Source organism: Macrobrachium nipponense, chromosome 40, assembly GCF_015104395.2.
Source record: "Macrobrachium nipponense isolate FS-2020 chromosome 40, ASM1510439v2, whole genome shotgun sequence".
Lineage (NCBI taxonomy): Eukaryota > Metazoa > Arthropoda > Malacostraca > Decapoda > Palaemonidae > Macrobrachium > Macrobrachium nipponense.
The window spans coordinates 25793990-25815161 of NC_061101.1; the positions used below are offsets into that span (position 1 = coordinate 25793990).

At 39.2% G+C, this 21172-nt stretch overlaps 1 protein-coding gene across 1 annotated transcript in view; it reads right to left on the reverse strand.

Moving 5' to 3' along the window:
* Positions 1-6820: 6820 nt before the first annotated feature.
* Positions 6821-21172, reverse strand: part of LOC135212037 (uncharacterized) — a 57072-nt gene continuing 42720 nt past the window's right edge. Inside the window, exon 3 of the mRNA XM_064245346.1 lies at positions 6821-10576. Coding sequence (XP_064101416.1) covers positions 7745-10576 — 2832 coding nt within the window. The 3' untranslated portion in view covers positions 6821-7744. The remainder of the gene's footprint in view (positions 10577-21172) is intronic.

Here is a 21172-nt window from a genome sequence, read left to right on the forward strand (position 1 = left end):
CACAAAGCGACCTCATGGTTTCTCTGCTTCTGTAAAGAATTTTTTAAAGGGAATGATAGTGGCCTTTACCACTCTAAGTTTGTTATTTTCAAGTGGATAACCATTGGTCTTCCCAGATTTTGTCTAAAATAAATCTTGAATAATTTTTAGAGTCTTTATAATATGTTTTGTACATTTTACTTTTATCATTTAATGCTGTGTCCTTTGCATTTTTATCAGCAATTTCATTGCCTTCAGTTCCAACATGACCTGGTGTCCAGCACAAGGATATCTTGATATTTCGAAGGCTTAAAAAATGAATATTTTCTTGTATTGCTCTAATAGCAGGGTGATGATAATTAAAAGAATCTATTGCTTGAATAGCACTTTTTGAATCACTATATATAGTGTAATGTTTGCTGGGAGTTCTAGGGATTTTATACAGAGCCAAGCCAATGAAATTCCTGCCAATTCAGCGGAATATATGGAGCTATAAATAGGCATTCTTCCATGATAGTATTTTTCGTCTGTAATAACTGCAAACCCCACAGCAGGATCAGTTTTTTGAGCCATCTGTATAAATGGAGATAGTATTTGCCTGGATTTCTTGTTGTAGTTTCCAAAAAGATTTTGTTTTGACACAACGTTCAACTTGGAATTTCATCTTTTTTTAAATCGAATAACTTATGGCATACATGAGGCTTATTCCATTCCCAAAAAGGTGTTGAATTTGGTAAATGGTTCAAGAATTTTAATGGTGGAATATTATATTTCTCTATGTATATTTTCAGTCGTATAACAAATGGATAAAATGATCGCGGTCCAATTCTTTTTGGAATGATGATATTATTTATAATTCTATTCAGTTTTGATTGGTATCTTAATGTCCGCGAATAGAAGTTTAAACTATATTCGACCCTTCTTTGATCAAGTGAACACAGACCTGTTTCACTATACAGAGAAATAACAGGTGTAGATTTAAATGCACCCGTAGCAATCTCAAACCTGCATTGTGTAAAGGATATAATTTACCCAATGTGCTGGAAGATGCAGAAGCATATAGATGCGACCCATAATCAATTTTACTCAGTATCAAAGTCTTGTGTAAATAGAGTAATGTACTTCTATCTGAGCCCCACTTGGTATGCGACAATTTCTTCAATAGATGAAGTACTTTACTACAGCTTTCACGTAGGTAATTAATGTGAAATTTCCAAGTCATGCAACCCAAGAAATTTGGTATGCGTAACAAAATTAATTGGTTTATCATACAGTAGCAATTTCACTTTTGGTACATTTTTCTTATTTGTAAAAGTAATGGCTACAGTTTTACTAGCCGGTATGGTGAATCCATGTGCAGTAGTCCACGATACGATAAGATCAAGAGATTTTTGTAGTATGATTTGTCCTGTATAGATATCAGAGTGAATTATCCAAATGGCAAAATCATCTACATATAATGAACACTGTACACCAGTTGGTAGTTGTTTTGTAATATCATTAATAGCCATGATAAAAAGGGTGGTGCTCAAAACACTACCTTGTGGAACTCCTTCATATTGTGGATACTCTTTAGATAAAACACCAATTATCTTAACTTTAAAAGTTCTTTCCTTTAAAAGTTGAAATATTGTTAAGGGTAAAAATCCTCTCAGTCCAGAATAATGAATTTCTTTTAAAATCTGATGATTCCCTGTCTTGTCATAGGCCTTTTCCATATCAAAGAAGATGGCTGTGGCATAGCTGTTTGAAGCAAATGCTTTCCCAATATCGGTGTCAAGTAAAGTTAAAGGATCTAGGGTAGATCTTAGTTTCCTATATCCATATTGTGAAACGGAAAAGTATCCTGTTTTCAAGATACCAGATTAATCTGTTGTTAATCATTTTCTCAAACAATTTACGTAAACAGCTTGTTAATGCTATTGGTCTGTAGCTATCTGTGTCATAAGGATCTTTGCCTGGCTTCAAGAATGGAAGGTCCAGTGCTTTCCGCCAATCTTGTGGGAAATATATTTCAATCCATATTTTGTTACATAGTTTTAATAAATATTGTAAACTGTTTGGGTGAAGGTGTTTTAACATTTCAAGTGATCATATCTTCACCAGGGGCTGTATTGGAGCATGTTGACAATGCCGATAAAAGTTCATCCATGGTAAAGCAATCATTGTATGAATAATATTGATCAGTCTCAAAATTAATTGGAAATTTTTCTTCTTTTTCTTTAATGGTGCGAAAAGACTTTATTGACGAATCTTTGGAAATATTACTTAAATGTTCTGCTAGGCAAGTTGCTACCTCTTTAGGATCATATATCAGTTTGCTATTGATTTTCAAAACTGGGACATGGGATCGAATGTGCTTTCCTAGTATTTTATGCACTTTTTTCCAGATCTTACTTGGGGGTGTATCTTTGCACACCGATTTTAGGTAGTTACACCAAGATTTTCTTTGTGCTTCATTAAATGTTCGTTTTGCTACAGCACATGATCTTTTATAATCTATGTAATCTGAATCTTTTCTCGACTTCTTAAATTTTCTTTGGGCTTTACTACGGGCCTTCTTTGTTTTTTTACACTCCTCATTCCACCAAGGAACTGGACATTTAATTTTCACTTGTGCTACAAATGGTATAGATGACTCTGCAGCATCAATTACCAGAACTAAAAACATAACCAGAATAGTTTCTACGTCCAAATTATTATCCCATAATGGAACATTCTTCCGTGCATTCACTAAAATCTTCCCAATTGCTTTATTACATTAAATTTATGTTTAATTGATATCTCTCCAGTGAAATTTAGAATACTAATTAAAACCGGAAAATGATCGCTACCACTCAAATCATCATAAGTATTCAAAAAATAATTGTCTGCTAGATCTTTTGAGCACAAGGACAAATCTATGTGAGAGTAACTTTTTGTTCGTTGGTCAAAATGAGTTGGTTTGTCTTTATCTAATATACCGAGTTGATTTTCTATAACAAAATCAAGTATGATGTTGCCTCTGGAGTTTGATTTGACATCATGCCATGATAAATGTCTTGCGTTGAAATCTCCTAGAAGTAGCATTGGTTGGGGAAGCTTCTTGACCAAGTCGTTCAACTTTTCTAAATCTATATTATTATTTGGACTTAGATAGAAAGAGCAAATCGTTATATTTTCCTCTAGTTGTATCTGAACTGCTAAGGCATTTATTTCAGATGAAAGATCATATATTGTGAAAGGTGCATCTTTTCTAAAGAGAATCATATTACCTTGCCGATTAGCAGAGTGAGGTTGATAACATGTGTAAAATTTATTTGTAAAACTGGAGGAAATAGGTAAAAATGTTTCATTGAGGCAGATACAAATTGGGCTATATTCATCAATTAATTTAAGTAACTCTAACTTGTTTTTGTTAATACTTCGAGTGTTCCATTGCAATATGAATGAGGAAGTGTCCTTATTATATTTAGAAGTGAATTTTACTTATTTTCGTCGGTCTTACGACCCTGAGCTGAAAGAACAGTGTCCACTTTAGTTTTTGAATTGGAACTTTTGATAATATTTTTGTTGCTGTACATAGGAATTTTGCTTCTAGCACCTTTTCTATTATCTGGTGGCATAGCATAGTCTTGTACTAGTGACTTATATTGCTTGATGTTTGGTTTTCTTGTGGGTTCCTTAGATTTCTGTAAAGCTATTTCGGAGGAGTAATTTTCTGAAGGGTCTTAACTATCGGTGGCATAAACAATGGTTTCTTCTGAGCTGGTAGTTTTCAAACATTTACTATTTGGACTATGAAGATTTTTCTCGTTCTTAGGTGGGGATGGTTCACTGTGTGTTCTAGGTCTCTTTCCATCTAGTTCTCATTAATATTTCCTCAATTTCTTCAGTATTTTGTAGTGTGTTGTTACGGATTATCCCTGGAGATGTATTTTCTTCTTTCTTTTTGCATTTGTTAACAGAGATATCCTCTCTCTGTTCATCAAGACGATCATCTACTGCAAGGCTGGTCAGTGCTTTGAACTTATTACTTATCTCGATAGTATTGTTTTTATCTGATTTTTCTACAGTTATTGATTTCTGGTGTTAGAAGATTGAGTAGCTTGTGAAATATCGCTGGATATGATTTTGCTTTGGTGTTTGAGCGTATCTGCAAATGTTTTCCGGGGAAGCTGTATTCCTTCTTCTTTCATGTCTTCCTTAGCCTCCTTAACTGTTACGCCCAATTTTCTGGATCTGGTAAGGGCTTCTTGGAAATATCTGAAATATACACATCCCTTACATAGGCATGGTGCGAACCATTACAATTAAAGCATTTTTTAGGGTTGGAGCATTCATCACTACTAAGCTCCAAGGAGCCACATTTAAAGCATCTAGGCGAGCCCAAAGACTTGCATCGTTTTGCTGTATGTTCAAATTTCAAGCAAATCTTGCATTGCATAAGGTTTTGAATGTTCTTCTTTAATTGCTATTCTTTTGTTTCCTAGTTTCATGTGTTGGAATTGTTTGCTGTGAAAAAATAATTTTAGCTATTTTCAGACTTCTTCCAGTTTTTGCACTTTTCCTCTCATAAACAACAACTGATTTAACATTATGTTTTTGATCTTCCAGGACTTCTTTTAATGTTTCACACAGACTCATTGGTGTCATTTTCAACTCTAAGTTTATCCAGCAACAGGGTTCCAATTCTCGTGTTATAATGGGCCTTGTCAGAAGCATTTACTTGGTGAATACTCAATTTTCTAATTTCAAGTAGTTTTTTCGATTCTTCAGCAGATTTAGCCTTTATGATGATTTTGTTTTTTTTCGACCGAGAATCGGGTTGGTTGGTTGGTTTTATAAAGTTTAGGTGTAACACCAAGCACTGGGGCAGCAAAGGCCATTCAGCGCTTACGACCGAGAATCGGGGATTGTCACAGCCAAGAATTTTCTTCAGTGAACGGTATATAACTAAGTCACTTAGAGGGGTTACTTCTTCGTTTATTTTGAGTGTGATATATTGAGACCACACTGGAGGGGATAAAATATATTCCATGGTTATTCTTTGAAATGTTCTTCTCTTTTGAGACAGAGTGTTTGGTATGTATGGCTCTAAAGTAGCCATACTTGAGTTTTGGAGGGATTCCACGGACAAGTCCTTTGAAGAAAGCATAGGGTCGTCAACAGAAATATGGGGGGTTGCCATATAACGTGAAAAACTTATTTCATCCAGATATTCCCCGTACCCACCATGGAGTCACACTTAAGAGGACGGGTCATCCCTTTAATTAGGGTCGTCCTAGGGGTTATTACCAGATATACACCCTATCTCCAGTGCTAAGGCGTCATGATGTCCGTCGAGATCAGACCCGGCACTGAGGATAGGGTTTGACATTAAACTTTCCCCTCGCTCGACCACGTCAGGTACTCGAGTTCTACGGGAGAGGTGGCATGCCGTCCATCCTCACCCTCCTTCAAATCCCAGGAACAATTCTAAATCATGTCCAAAACCAAGCCAATAGTCATCAACATAAAATCCATATCTTATAGGGGGAGGAAGCAGAAAGATGAAAAGTTTTTAGTATAAGGAAAAAGGCCGACTTATTTAGTTGGATCAACAGCTGGGCACCAAGGTCCAGCGAGAAAGCAGTTCCCACCGGACATCAGAACCCAGCTGCTGAACCCTAAGCCCCCCATCCTCGGCAAGGCTTCAGCATCTGGGGGTAGAGGGTAGATAGTAAGATGGTAAAAAGATACGAATGAAGGTATAGGAAAAAGGAATGAAATAGGTTGCAGCTAGGGGGCAAAGGGACGCTGCAAAGAACCTTTCGTAATTAATTACAGTGCACAGCTCGAGATGCACTAATGGCACTAACCCACTACGGGATTGCTTGTTTTTTTATATATATAAAATCAGAAATATTTTTCTCCATATCTTATGGCTTTTAATTTGATTTATATAGATTTTTGGCATTATGCCAAGCACTGGGGCAACTAATGCCAATCAGCGCCGAAACGGAAATTGACAGTAAAAGGTTACAGGAGGAAAATTTCACAGTCGCACTATGCAACAATTTTTATTAGAGGGTGGAGAGTAAGATTGAAGAAAGAATATGAACGGAGGTACACTAAAAAGAATGAAAGTAATTGCAGCCAGCGGCCGAAGGGACGCTGGAAAGAACCTTGAGTATGCTTACATTGCACCGAATGAGGTACACCGACGATCTTATGGCTTTTGATTATATATTCTCGACTAATTTGTACGAAATCTGTATAAGCTATCTTTTTTACTTCACATTGTGATTTGCAGGTACCTTTGCAAACAGGTTTTGGTTATTTTTCCAACTACATTGCACTTTTGATTTTACCATGGAACTGAAGGGTGACTAATTATGCCATGGGGCTGTACTATATTTTTCTGCGCTGCTATCATTACTCTTCCAATATTAGAATGCATTTATGGGTAATGTTAAATTTTTCTATTATCTTTTTATTTGAAATAACTAAATTAATTTTCTTTTTTGCATTTCATTTCCCAACAGGCTTCGCAGACGTATTTTTTTTTCTTTTTACCTAGATGGTTGTGTGTCTGTTTGGAGGCTGGAGCTGTACATAGTCTGACCACTTTTAGTCCCTCCTTAACGACGAAGCCTTAGCACTAGTGAATAATTGTGGCTACTTACAAGCCTGTTTCAGCTTTTCTTCATCAATCAAGGTTTGGTTTTAGTTTAACTGCAAACCTCTCGACACTGAATGTTTAGACAGAAAACAAATACATAATTAAAAGGCCATAAGGAAGATGTGGCCATTTTTAGATTATTAACCAATTAATTTTATCCAGAGGGAAAACATCAATCTACCATTATTAAAGAAAATCTCAACAAACACATTTAATTAGACAGTAAAAATAATGATGGTACAAAATGCAAAATATTTCGATACAATAATCAAATTACAGTACTATACATTTCTCCTTAACAACCAATATAAATTCAATGGTAACTTTTCCCTTCAAACAACTGTTATCATAATAGTATGATTAGAATAAGAATAACAAAACTTGACACAGAAGTTATTTTTCATATAAACAATAAACATTATATCCCCGCAAATTATATAGAAAATGGGCAAGCACAGGTAATAAAAAAAATAAAAGTTGTCAATTTCATCTTTAAATTGCACAAATCATTCTTGATAATAATTCTTAACAGAGATCAACTAATATAATTAAATCATAAAAAAATAATTGGTTCTCAATTTGTACTACAAATTCACAGCTTATAATTCGTGGTTGTCAAATAAAAAAAATCCAGCTCATGTTACATTGGTAGGGATAATTAAATAATTTTTTTTCACAAACTTATGAGTACCACAGACCTTAGGTACAAAAAAAGGGAAAAGAATTTGAAAATTGCCAAGTTAAATTTATCACTAATACAAAATACTGCTATTACAGCAAGGAAAAAGAAAAGAAACAAACCTTTACCCTTTTAACAAAACATACCATGTAAGCAAAAGCTAAATTATAAGAATAAAAATTTTCATCATAATGGAAGAGAAACTTGACGACAACAATGAGCTTACTTCAACTAAAACCACTCTTTAACAGCTATTATCCTTCGACAGATATTTATAAGTAACAGGGTAACTTGGAAATAACCTCTTCCGTCATATCAAAGATTACAGTTCCATAAGTAATGCACATTTGCACATCTCAGTTCTTACTGTCATATTATGCTGTATTTATAGAACTTATTCTATGAATGAAAGAATTTTGCCTTAAAGCAGATACTCAAAATAATTATATATACTTGTTATCCATGATATCGGAGAGTTTCTTAATCTTTTCCATATATACATCACAATACCTACTGTACAAAGACATGTGATGATCTAGGTCATTCATACTATCGTCATACTCTTTTTTAACATGGGCAATTAGTATATCTTTCTGTCTTTGCTCAACTTGGAGTTGTTCTTTTGCCTGTGCACATACACGTTTTTCTCTCTGAACTTCGCACATCAACTTGGTCATTTCTGCCAAATGGTTACAATGGAATTGATCAACAGTCTGAGTCCCAACAGTGGCTAAAATTTCTGACCTCATCTCCTTCTCAAAAAGACACTGCTCTAACTTTTCTCTCTTTGTCTTTTCGCTCAGAAAAGCCGCTTCAATTTCTTTACACTTCTCGTTTTGAGATTGTAATTTTTCCTGCAGAATATGTATAGAGTCTATTTCCTGTCCAAAATCTGTTCCTACATCTGTCAGCAATGTAAGTCCTAACTTCTTTTGCAATAAGAATTTACCATTTTTTAAAATTGTTAGCTGCTCTTTCAGCTCATCCTTCTCTTTCTTCACACTATCAACCAGCCATTTCCCAATGCGAGTTTTCTCACTGATGGTGCTAAGATGACTGCATTCCTTTTCCTTCATTCTCCTTTGTAAATGCACAATAGTTTCTTCCTTCATACGTAGGTTTCCTTCTAGTTGGCTACATCTACTCTTATGTTCTATTAGGACATTCCTGAAATTTTGATTTTGCTGCATCTCTATAAGCAATTTACTGTTAAGAGCACGGGTGGCCTTTATTTCCTGACTGAAATCAGTAAAACTCGTCTCAAAACAATCCAGGTCAAGAATGTCTGGGGAGTGAAGACATAATTCCATTTGCAGCAACAAGCGGCTTTTTTCAATTCCTCTCAGCTTCCTTTCTAGATCATCTTTGGTTTGAGAAACAAACTGGAATTTTGACTTCCAATTAGTCTCTTTTTCCTTCATGGTTTCAAAATGATGCTTTTCAAAGTCATTAAATTTCTTCTTTAAAATATTTAAATCGCTCTTAAGACAATCTATTTCCTGATTTCTAGCTTCTATTAAAAGTTCCATGTGCTTGTTCAATGCTTTTTCTTTTTCTGAAGCTGTATTTTCCTCGTACTCCTTTACATCAGGATTTGACCTCCAAACACAATGATTTTCTTGGTTTATAGTAATGTCATTACCTTGGACTCCTTGAATTTTCTTTTCATATCCCAGTTTGGTATCTTCCTTAACATTTTTAAAAAATTCTTCATTATCATTTATCTTGCTCTTTGCCACTTTGTCTGAATTTTCTTGCATGCTTGTGGGGAAAGCAGTCATACTTTTTGTGTATGAAATATGGTGGCCATACTTTTCTTCCAGATTTTTTGTATTTACACAAGGAATTTCGCCAGTTTTCCGTTTGGTTACAAGACCATGATTTCTTCTTTGATCCACATTACGCTGGGAAAGATCTAAAACTGAAACTATGCTAGACTGATTGTTTTTTTCATGCCCCAAATTATTGCTTTGTTGAGCACTGTCACCATAATCATTGCCTTCAGCCTTTCGAATCCTTGTGTTAGATTCTTGCACCTTCCATGCCAGTTGACCTGATGAGCTGACAGAAACTTTCTCTAAAACATTGTGAGCTGTAAATTTCCTGTTCTTCATATTCTTGGCAATAAGAGTTTGGTTATCTTTGCCATTATGTCCAATTCCTTTATCCTCCAGTATAGACACATCACTTTCCTTACATGATGATTCAGCAACACTGCTATTACCAAGCACCTTTGGTTCTTTGTTAGTGACTCCTATTTTTTGGTCCTGAAAATTAACATTGTGTTTGTTTTCTACAGAAAAATGATTAACATGACTGTTAATCTTTCCACATGATTTAACAATACCACTGATTAAAGCTTCAGTAGGGTTACCAGCTGAAAATGTTTGGGGATTTTCATTCCTGACTTCTGATGTCGACATACCAGCATTCATATCTGAGAAAATTAAAGTTGTCTCCTCATTATTTACTGTGCATAAATCTGTATGAGAAGATACTGAACCATCTGTCTCCTTTCCTTTGGAAGTTAAGACTAACTTGTTTTTTCTGTCACTCAATGGTTTGAGTGTACAAACACCTTTGCTGTAACCCTGATCACTCTCTGAAGGAGGACAGGCACTGGTTTTTTTAAATAATATATCAGATGTAACTTCTACTACTGTAAAAGGCACAGAATCCATTGTATGGACATCAAAACTAGATAGGTCTTCTTCTATTAAAGATAACGAATTACACAGAGGTTTAGAGTCACTTGAAATACTATACTGAGTTGACACTTGCTGTTTGCCTCTTTCATCTGATGGTCTACAAGGAGTCGATGCATTTTTCCTACTATCATCCAAATTACCTGTATTATCAGGTGAATGACACGGTCCTTTCTCACTTGGTGCATTGGTCTCTGTTATTTCTTTGACTGGTGGTTTGGATACACTCATGGTTGAAGTTTTCTCTATTGCTAACTTATAAGATCTAAAATCACCACAGACGTCTTCGGTGCCCTGCAGTTGTGATATTTTAGGACTGTTTGAATCAGTTACATTACATAATTTCAATTCCTCCTGTACTACTGAATAATTAATTAAATTTTCATTAAGTTCACTTCTCTCGGGAGGTGCTACATGATCGTTAGTGCAACTTGCTTCTCCAGTTTCATTCTGCTTGAAACTGTCGAGTGTCTCCATCCCCTCTTCTACATTATCTTTCCTCTTTTTGGCCTGACACACTGATGAACTACGGAGTGACTTTCTTTTTAGATAACTACCATCCATTCTACCCTGAAAATTTACAAAACAATGCCTGTGTATTAAAAATCACAGTATAACCCTATTCACATTATGTATTACAGACAATACGATCTGCAGCAAGAAGTTATTTTTACTTTCTGCTTTTTATTTTTGTTAGAAATTTTGAGGAAATAGGGAGGTACAGTATATATACAAACATGCCCCTTGACAGATCATAAGCATATAAAAAATCAACAATGTGCATACAGATTCACTGTCTTTCTAAAACATAAAGGTCATTTAAACAATAAAGGTAATTTACATGAGTGTAAATACTCAGTGATACCTAACAACAAATTCTAAATAAGGGACCATAAGAGCATTTTTTTTTTTTACAAAAAATAAAGAAAAAATAACAAATTACAGTAAATATAAAATTTGTATTTTTCCTAACATACAAACCTACACCTTCATATACTGGAGATATTCCCACATGCTTCATGTGATCAGCTGACTATATACTCGTTTTACTGAAAACCACCAGTATAGCTTCCTTAACAGGTCTGGTCTAGCCTGAACCTACCCTATCTCTTCAATTGTTTCCCAGATGCATCGTGATAAGATGTACTTTATCTCTCTCTGCAGTTTGTAGTCTTGTGATTAACTGTTTCCAAATGTTTATTCATTACCCATTACTATTTACTGAACTTTGGTCATCTGTATTAACAACACTTAATCGTTTTTTCTGGCTCACAGATTCAGATTTCAACTTTGCTGAGACATACCCACTCTGAATTGATCTAGTTAGAGGGGTTGTGCTTGTTCAGTCTTGCCCATCAATCAATGAACTTTTCCGTCTATGTGCTTTAGAAGAAAATTTGTGTACTATTAAGATATTACGTATTATTTGTTTTTCCAGATCTTGGGATGACTTTTGTGTTTCCCTCTTCATTATGGAAGTTATGGGAAAACACGAATTACGACGTTGTACGGATAAAGACAAGTCTTGTGGGAGTTTGTTTTTGGTGTCGGCAGACCTCCATACGGTGCATACAGTAGACCCCCGTATTCGCGGGGGATAAATTCCAGACATCGCCGCAAATAGCTAGAACTCACAAATACTTAGAACCCGCTCCCCTCTAAAAATACTTATACATAACTGCCTATCTTGAACATGTAAACACCAAAGTATCCCTAAAAATACTTATCCTACATGAAATATATATTGAAATATCATCCTATTATGGTACATATTAATCTTTGAAATATCATTAATACTATTTCTAAGTAAATCTTACATTTTATGGTTAAAAATATATGTACGTACTGTATGACTTAGATACGTACATGTGAAAATATGCAATCCAGTCCGCCCTTTAGTTTTCAGTCATGCACGTTTTCCTTCATTCAGTTACTATTCAAGCTGTCCAGTTTTCTTTTTACAAGGGAAACAATTGTATGTAAAATCACAAGAGAGAAAGAACAAAATTGCGTATGAACATTTAAAAAATGTATACACTAATAGTGTACACACTGTATTTGCAGGGGATGCGTACCAGAGCCCCGTGAAAACGCTTAAAAATGGAATTTTCATTATAAAATGAAATTTTATTGCATACTTACTGAACAATTATACAGCTGTAGGTTCCCTACAAATGGCAGACATTAGATTCAAAACTTCCGCGGTGGCGCCGCAATCGCTGAAGTAGGTGACGTCACTCCCTCTACTCGAGGGAGCTACAGGTACAACTGCCCAGGTAACATCAATTCGTTCTGCCCAGCCATCCACCTGTGGGGAGGGAGGGCGGGCTTTGATTAATAATTGTTCGGTAAGTATGCAATAAAATTTCATTTTATAATGAAAATTCCATTTTTATTGCAGGGTCTTACCAAATAATTATACAGCTGATTACCCATTGCAAGGATGGGGGGCTGTGGATGTAAGTTTTAATTCAAAAATAACATGATTCTTGAAAATAAAGTATACCAAAAGCACTGTGGCGGGATCACAAAAAACAAGTAAACCCCCCACAGTTACATTAATCGTACCAGCTAACAAAATTTCCCATACTCACACTTTCCCCTTTACGTTACCTTTAACCTGCAGGACAATTGGTTCAACAAAATACCAAACACACAAAACACAAACAGGTACTCACCTCTGGCTTCTGCTACTCAGGGCTAGGCTGTGCTGTCCACCGGATATAGGCTATAGGGTAGCCGACACACAACCACCACCGACAACCAAACACAAACTAACCACCCGAGACCCACAACCCCACAACTCAATAACCCGACAAATCACTGCAGATGAACACCAACACCCCGGAAGAACACGACAACCACACGACTTACACAAGCACAACAACCCGCCAAAACCAACCCTGCCCCAACCACCACTCACAGACACCGAAAATGCACCACAAACCTCTTCAACCTCACCACAACCAGACAGACACACGCACAACAACTGCACAACCCCAAAATCTATCAAAAAACACCAAAACAACGAAACACCAAAGGATAACTGCTGCCAAAACCGACACTAACTTCACAAGACTCCTCACTCCTTATGAGTCTCGTAACAGACTTCCACTGACTTCCTACACAACCTTTGGAGATGTTGTCAAATATAAACTATCATTACTCCTCCATATTACCTCCCCTATTACATTTGACAACATCTCCTTACACTCACAACATCCACACTAAATTGCCTTTAGCAACACCCAAGGATGCTCAGATGCAGACCCCCTGGATCTTGTTTGAGGACCATCATACACTCTTTCAGTTACATTGCCATTCACTTCTTCCAAACCACTTCCTTTCAAACTCCCATTATCTCCCTCACTACCATCCTCCAAAATTCCATTCACTACTTCACCAATGTCTTCTAACTCTGGTTCCAACATCTCCCCTATTTCGGCCACCAAACCACTCAGTGCATCCATACTTCTGTCAAACTCCCGCAAAGACTTATCCATCCTATCAACTGCCTCCTCACTACTCAGTTTCCTTCTCACTGAAGTCTTATTTGTCCCTGTCAACTCAAACCCACATACACTACAGGTATCATTCATTTCCCCAAAGTCATCCGTAGCACACACTTTATCAACCGTTTGCACCCTACCACCAAACCCTTTACCATGCCGTTCACGCTTTTCCCTTCCACTTCCTCTCTCCACACTCTTCTGTTTTCTTCCATACTCAACCAACACCAACTGTCGATCTCCCAGACCAATTGTTCACAGGACAGTCTGGCTCATACTTATTCACCCTCAACCACTCACTCATCGCATTCTCCCGAACATACTGTGGTACTTCCCTCCACTTACGGAGCTGGTTATTGTGTGCCCTAACCTCATCCATTCCCCCACCTACTCGCAATTTCCCCAAAACATAACTCAATCCACTCGGTCCCACTTCCAAAATCTCAAAAGGCCCTTCAAATTTCTCCCTTACTTTATTCACATTTATTCTTCCCATCTCAACCACCTCTTTCAACACCTTAACCCCAATCTTAAAACTCTTAAACCTTTCACTCGCTTTCTTCCACAAATCCCGATCACCTTCTGACAGACCCAACCGCGGTCTGACAATCCCTTCAAAATTCAACACATATTTACAAGGAGACATACCTATACTCTTCTGCAATGTGGCGTTATATACCCAAACTGCACGTCCTACATACATATCCCAATCCTTGTCGCTCTTACTCATCATTCGCAAAATCTCAGTCATCGTCCTAACAGTCAACCCATTCGCACTGGGCATATACGGAGTAGAATACACATGTACAATACCCCATTCCTTCAACATTTCTTCAAATTCCCATCCCACAAACTCAGGTCCATTATCACTAAACATTTTTGCTGGCTTACACACACATGGGCAACATCACTTGACCCACCATTTGTGCAACAGTTTCACTCCTCTTATCTTTGATGGGAACCACATAGGCAAATTTACTCATGTGATCCACCATCACAATCATCCCCACGTGTCCTCTCGCAGTCCTAGGCAAAGAAACACAATCAATCACAAGCATTTCAAACGGCTCTTTCATCTGCAATCGCAATACAGGTGGACTTGCATGCACACTCTGATACTTTCCCCTCTGATAGTCTTCACACGTGACAGCCACATCCACACAAATCTTATTAAACCCAGGAGCATACAATCTCTCTCTCATGCATTCCCACAACTTATTTTTTCCCATATGCCCAAACCGATCATGCACCAACAAACACATACTCACAGCTGACTCAACAGAAAACACTGGCACATACACTTCCTTGTCATACACCCCTTCCTGATGCAAAAAGTACACTACATTTTTGCACACCACAAAACGTTTAGCAACCCTCTTTTATACATCCAACTCACATGGCCAGTCTTCCACACTCACTCCTCCCAAACACATTGTCGCAACACACTTATCTCCAGGCACTCATTTTGCATTTCCTCAATCTCTTCCTCACTCAACAGATCATTCTCACTCCTAGCAATATCAATCATACCCACAAAGTTTGCTACAAATACATTACCATCTTACCATCTTGAATCCTAGCCACTTGTCTGCGCACCTTTCTAAGAATTCCATTTCCTACATCTATGTCTATATCGTGGATCCTCAAAAAATCTATCCCTATTAAAAAGCAAGATGGCATATAATTTTCTCCTATAACTATAAAGTTATGCATTACCTCAAGATCTCCCAACCTAACCTCTAACCGTACCTCTTCCCATACTAAAACACTTCCTTGTCTTAGCCCATGTATTCTCACACTTGTAGACTGCCTTTTCACTTCCCAATCACATCTCTCAAGTTCACTCACCACTGACCCACTCACCAAGGAAACTTGTGCCCCTGTGTCAACCAAACTACAGCACTCACCTCACTATCAATTACTCGGACAAACGTCACTGTTTTCCCTCGAGTCCCATGCATACACACATGCACTACCACGTCCACCTGGTTATCCACATCACAATCCTCCTCATCACATTCATCTCAGTTAATTCCCCATTTCCACAATTCTGACTCAGATCCCCTTCACAGTCCCTTTTTGTAACCAACCAATTACAACCACATTCCCCGCACTCAATCATCAAAACCCCACGTTCATTACCTGTACTCACCCTTTCTCGATACTCAACCGGTCTGTCCCATCCAAAATACAACAACACTTTTATTCCAAACAACTCAGCTACTGCTGACAACAATTCATGCAACATTTCTCCTTCCCAACCTTGTTCCTCCACATATGCCACTTCCTTTTGCACATCACTCATCAACTTCACTCGCAACTCATTCACACTACCGGGTACCTCTTCAACCAGACCCTTACCTTCCAAGTTTTTCAATGCTGAAAACAAACATTCACACACACTGTCATTCCCCTCAAACCTCTCTTTTACAACCAACCCCTCAGGTACCATATTCGGATCCCAGTCACTTCACACACCACTGTCCTTACCATGCATCCTAGACATCGTATCAGCAATCACATTTTACTCCCTGGCACATATTCTAAGCTAAATCAAACTCACTCAAAAATCCTCAATTGTCCTCGATCCTAGCATTCACTTTTCTTCTTGATCATATAAACTAACGGCCGATGATCTGTCCTTATGACAAGTTTTACCCCATACAAAAACAATTTCAACGCTTTCACACAAAACCTTATTGCCGCAAGCTCCTTCTCAACCACCGAATACTTAAGCTCTGCTTTATTAAAAGCTTTACTCACATACGCAATCACTCTCAATTGTCCCTCCCCAATTCATCTCCTTTGCATCCGCAACCCAAGAATCCTCCCACACTAACTTAAACTTACCTAGCATCAGCATACAACTCAAGCTTACTGGCATCCTCACTGTAGTTCCGGAAAAGCCAAGGTGACGTCCCTAGCAGCCTCCTCTTTCAATCTCTCAAATGCTCCCACATTCGCTCATCCCACTTCAGCCTTAGTACAATTTTCTTCCCGGTCCATTCAGTCAACGGCTTCCCTATACCGAACAATCCCTAACAAACTTCCTCCCACAAACTCAGGCAGACCCAAATAACCCTTTAAGTCCCGCACGGGGTCCGGGACGTGGAAACTCCTTTACTTTTTCCACAAACTTTTCACTCTTCCTTACACCACTCGCACTCACCTTATGACCAAGAAATTCCACTTCCCCCAGCCAACCACGTACACTTCTCCAGCTTCACTTCACTCCAACCTCTTCCAACCGTTCTAACACCTTCTCAAGCAGTTCCACATTTTCCTCAACAGTCTCACTTGCAATCCAAACTTAACCTCTTGAATTGATAGTGGCAGCTACCACTCGAAAAACAAAAAGCTGTAACATGCCTGCTCCCTTCCTCAAGAGGCATCGGTAATAGCCCCTTACCAATCCAATTTTGTGAACACTCATCCCATGCATCTTATACACACAATCAGACACCACATTCATCGGGAATCGCTCCTTCACAGTCACTTCATTCACCTTCCTGTAATCCACACACATCCTCAAACTCCCATCTGTCTTGCGTACTGGGACTATGGGACTATTCCAAGCACTCTCGCTCCTCTCGATCACTCCCACTCTCTCAAGTTCCTCACACTGGTCCTCAATCTCTCGGGCAATAGGCGCAGAAAAGTGTCGGGGACGCTGATATATGGGGGTATCATCATTCAAAACTATCTTGAACTCTGGAAGCTTAGATCCCCTGAAATCCTCATCACCCCGACTCAACGCACCCCGCCTATCCCACAACATCTGCATCAACCGCTCCCTCTCGTCATCACCAACATTTTCATCCTCCCCAATTCTTTCTGTCAACTCATCATACTTTCACTCACCACTTTCTTTCATGCTACCTGTCATCACCCGCCGCACCCTAACATATCTTTCGTCATCCACATCCACCAACGTATACAACAACCCCACACAATCACCTTCACGTATACCCGCACTCACTTTTTCCTAACACTCGGCAATGAGGCCACAAAAACCCGAGGATTCTCCATATCCCCAAAAAATCCAAAAGTCGTACAACATGCATGCTCGCTCTTACCAACTTGTTTGCATCCACACCCTCAACCACATATGCACACTTGTCACCTTTGACAATCCCAAGACTATCGGGCCACGCAACTTTCACACTAACAACTTCTCCAACTTCTCGCGGCACTTTTTCACTCTCTTTCGCAACCAACAACACTCCCTTCCATATTTTACTGCTTACCCCTCCACCCTATCCAAGTACAACTCTTCATGTACATTCCCCTTCCTATGCAACTCAATCATATTCCTGCTCGGATGGACCACCATCCCACACATCTTCAGGAACCTGTATCCTAACAACATATCATACTTATCACTCATTCCCTCGATCACACAAAAGTCACCTTCATCCATCACTACCCCTTTGATTTCTACATTTTCACGCAACATTCCCACCACAGGCATACCTAAATTTCCAATTCCTCGTACCTTCTCTTTACATTTCCTAATTTCACACTCACTCCGCAACTTGTCACAACCATTCTTAAAAAGAACACTGACACTGCACCCAGTATCAATCAAAGCAACCAAACACACCCCTTTGCACCTCACTTTTACACTCATACATTCATGAGCTCTTCCTCCAAACCCTTTTTCATGCAACAATCCTTCACGCACATGCATCACACTTACTGACTGCACATCAGAGGACCCACCCAACTGAATCCCCTTTGTACCTAGTTTCCCGAACTTCCAACCTGACTCATCCTCTTTCGCCTACACACACTCGCCACATGACCTTCCATTCCACATTCAACACACTTTGCCAGCTGTTCCTTACACATCCTAGCATAATGACCATTCTTCCCGCAATTACCGCAAACCTCAGTCACACGAGTACCTCGACATCCACTTGCTATATGCCCTACTTGCCCACACCTGTAACATTTAATATCCCTATCTTTCTTACACTCAACTCACTAAATGCCCTGTTTGCCCACACCCGAAGCAAGCTCCCAACGCCCACCGACATTCATTCTTCCTATACCCTAGCTTTCCACATCTGTAACATTGCTGCTCTCGTTCACGACTAACCGACCCTACTCTTCCAACGCTTGCACTCCGATCTCTCTTAGGGCTAACCATACTTACGTTACTGGCTCTAACGCTCCTATCAACCACTCGCTCTGCCATTTGCCTTGGCCCTTCCAAAACTGCCTCCCTATAGCTCTTAAACTCTGGTATAACATCAGCCACTTCAGTCCTAACACAAACACTTCTACTCTCTTGCATACACCTATCCAACTCATAATCCTCTACTATTTCCAAAATGTCGTTCCACGACAACCTTTCATTCGTCCATCGCATTTTCTCCTTACGTTTCAGATTTACAAACTCATACACACTCTCAGGCACAGTCGCCAACAACTTCCTCACTAACTCTTTACACTCATTTATCCCTTCATCCCCAAACTTTTTCCTGGCCAATGTTTCCAACCTGCACACATACATTGACAACGACTCACCAACATTCATTCTTACCTCATCAAACCCATGTTTTCTCCTATATCTAATACTACTCCTTATCCTCTTTGCCTGTTCCACAATCCTGGCTTTCACACTCTCATAAGGCACATTCCCCACACTCATCATTACCCCATACATATTCAACAAAAATCCCCGTCGAAAGCTACCCAACTCTCTTGCCCAGACACTCTTTTTTATGCCCCATACTTTGCCTTACAGTACCTTTCATATTCCTTAAAAAAATCCCCTATGTCCCTAATACCATATTCCTCATATTGTGCACATCTAGGTATCTCTCTCATATATACAGCCTTTCGTACTTCCCGCTCACTCTCACTTTCGCTACTAACATTCTGATCCCTCTTAACCTCGTCCGAATACAGCGAATCAACTTCCATACTAACATCCATGCTCCTGATTATGCTCTTCTTACCCTTCTTTCTACCCACCTGTTTCCACTCACCGCTATCTAAATCACTCTCAGCCCTTCCCCAATGTATTCAGTCCAAGTCTCATCCTGTCCGTCATCCTTACTAGCCTTCTTTCCCTTGGTCGTCGTCCTCAGCCCACCCCCTTCTTATTCTTGTCCTCAGGTTCATCCTTATCCTGTCTCTTTCCCTTCTTTCCTTTATCTATCACAAACAAGTCACCTTCGTCACTCGTAGTTCATATCCCCTCGCTCTTCCACTGTCTTTACCACTTCTGGCCTATCACAAGACGTAGTACGCCTACCTCCTACAGCTCCCTCTCCCATGAACCCCTTCATCATCTCCTGCATCATCTCTTGCACTGCATTCATCATTACCCCCAATTTTTCATCGATTTTCTCAACCATTCTCTCTTCCGCTCCTTTCACTTCTTTCATTTCCACTTTTGCACTCCTTAGCATTCCTCTCATTTCCTCTAACTTGCTCTTCAGCTCCTCACACTCTACCCTTAACCTCTCATTATCCACTTCCAATTGTCCTCTTACTTCCCTCTCCAACCTCAACTCCTCCTTCAGCCTCTCCACCTCACTCAATCCTTCCATCCCAAACTTTCTCACCACTCACACACACTAGCCTAGACCAATTGTCCTGCAGCTGCCACACCAGCAGTCCCTGTTTGGGCGCCAAAAAATAATGTGGCGGGATCACAAAAAACAAGTAAACCCCCCACAGTTACGTTAATCGTACCAGCTAACAAAATTTCCCATACTCACACTTTCCCCTTTACGTTACCTTTAACCTGCAGGACAATTGGTTCAACAAAATACCAAACACACAAAACACAAACAGGTACTCACCTCTGGCTTCTGCTACTCAGGGCTAGGCTGTGCTGTCCACCGGATATAGGCTATAGGCTAGCCGACACACAACCACCGCCGACAACCAAACACAAACTAACCACCCAAGACCCACAACCCCACAACAACTCAATAACCCGACAAATCACTGCAGACGAACACCAACACCCCGGAAGAACACGACAACCACACGACTTACACAAGCACAACAACCCGCCAAAACCAACCCTGCCCCAACCACCACTCACAGACACCGAAAATGCACCACAAACCTCTTCAACCTCACCACAACCAGACAGACACACGCACAACAACTTCACAACCCCAAAATCTATCAAAAAACACCAAAACAACAAAACACCAAAGGATAACTGCTGCCAAAACCGACACTAACTTCACAAGACTCCTCACTCCTTATGACTCTCGTAACAGACTTCCACTGACTTCCTACAGAGCGCCAAAACAAGACATGCTTCCGACTGCCATTTAACCACTCCCATTCATTCTCCCACCAATCTCTCTCTCTCTCTCTCTCTCTCTCACACACACACACACAACCTTTGGAGATGTTGTCAAATATAAACTATCATTACTCCTCCATAGCACTGTTAGTGCCTGTTGTACCTTACCTTGTAAGAGAGCTACTGCAGGAGAATACTGCCTCTGGTCGGTGCTCATCTTACGTAGTAGAAGGCTTGGAGTATGACCAATGGGTGCCTCTACATGGAGTGGAAGATCCTCGTCGTCATGGTGTTCACCGCTGACTCAACGAAGATACAACAAAATATTGCCCTTGCCCTGGGCTAAGACCAGAAATAACCAACATGAAAAAATTGTTA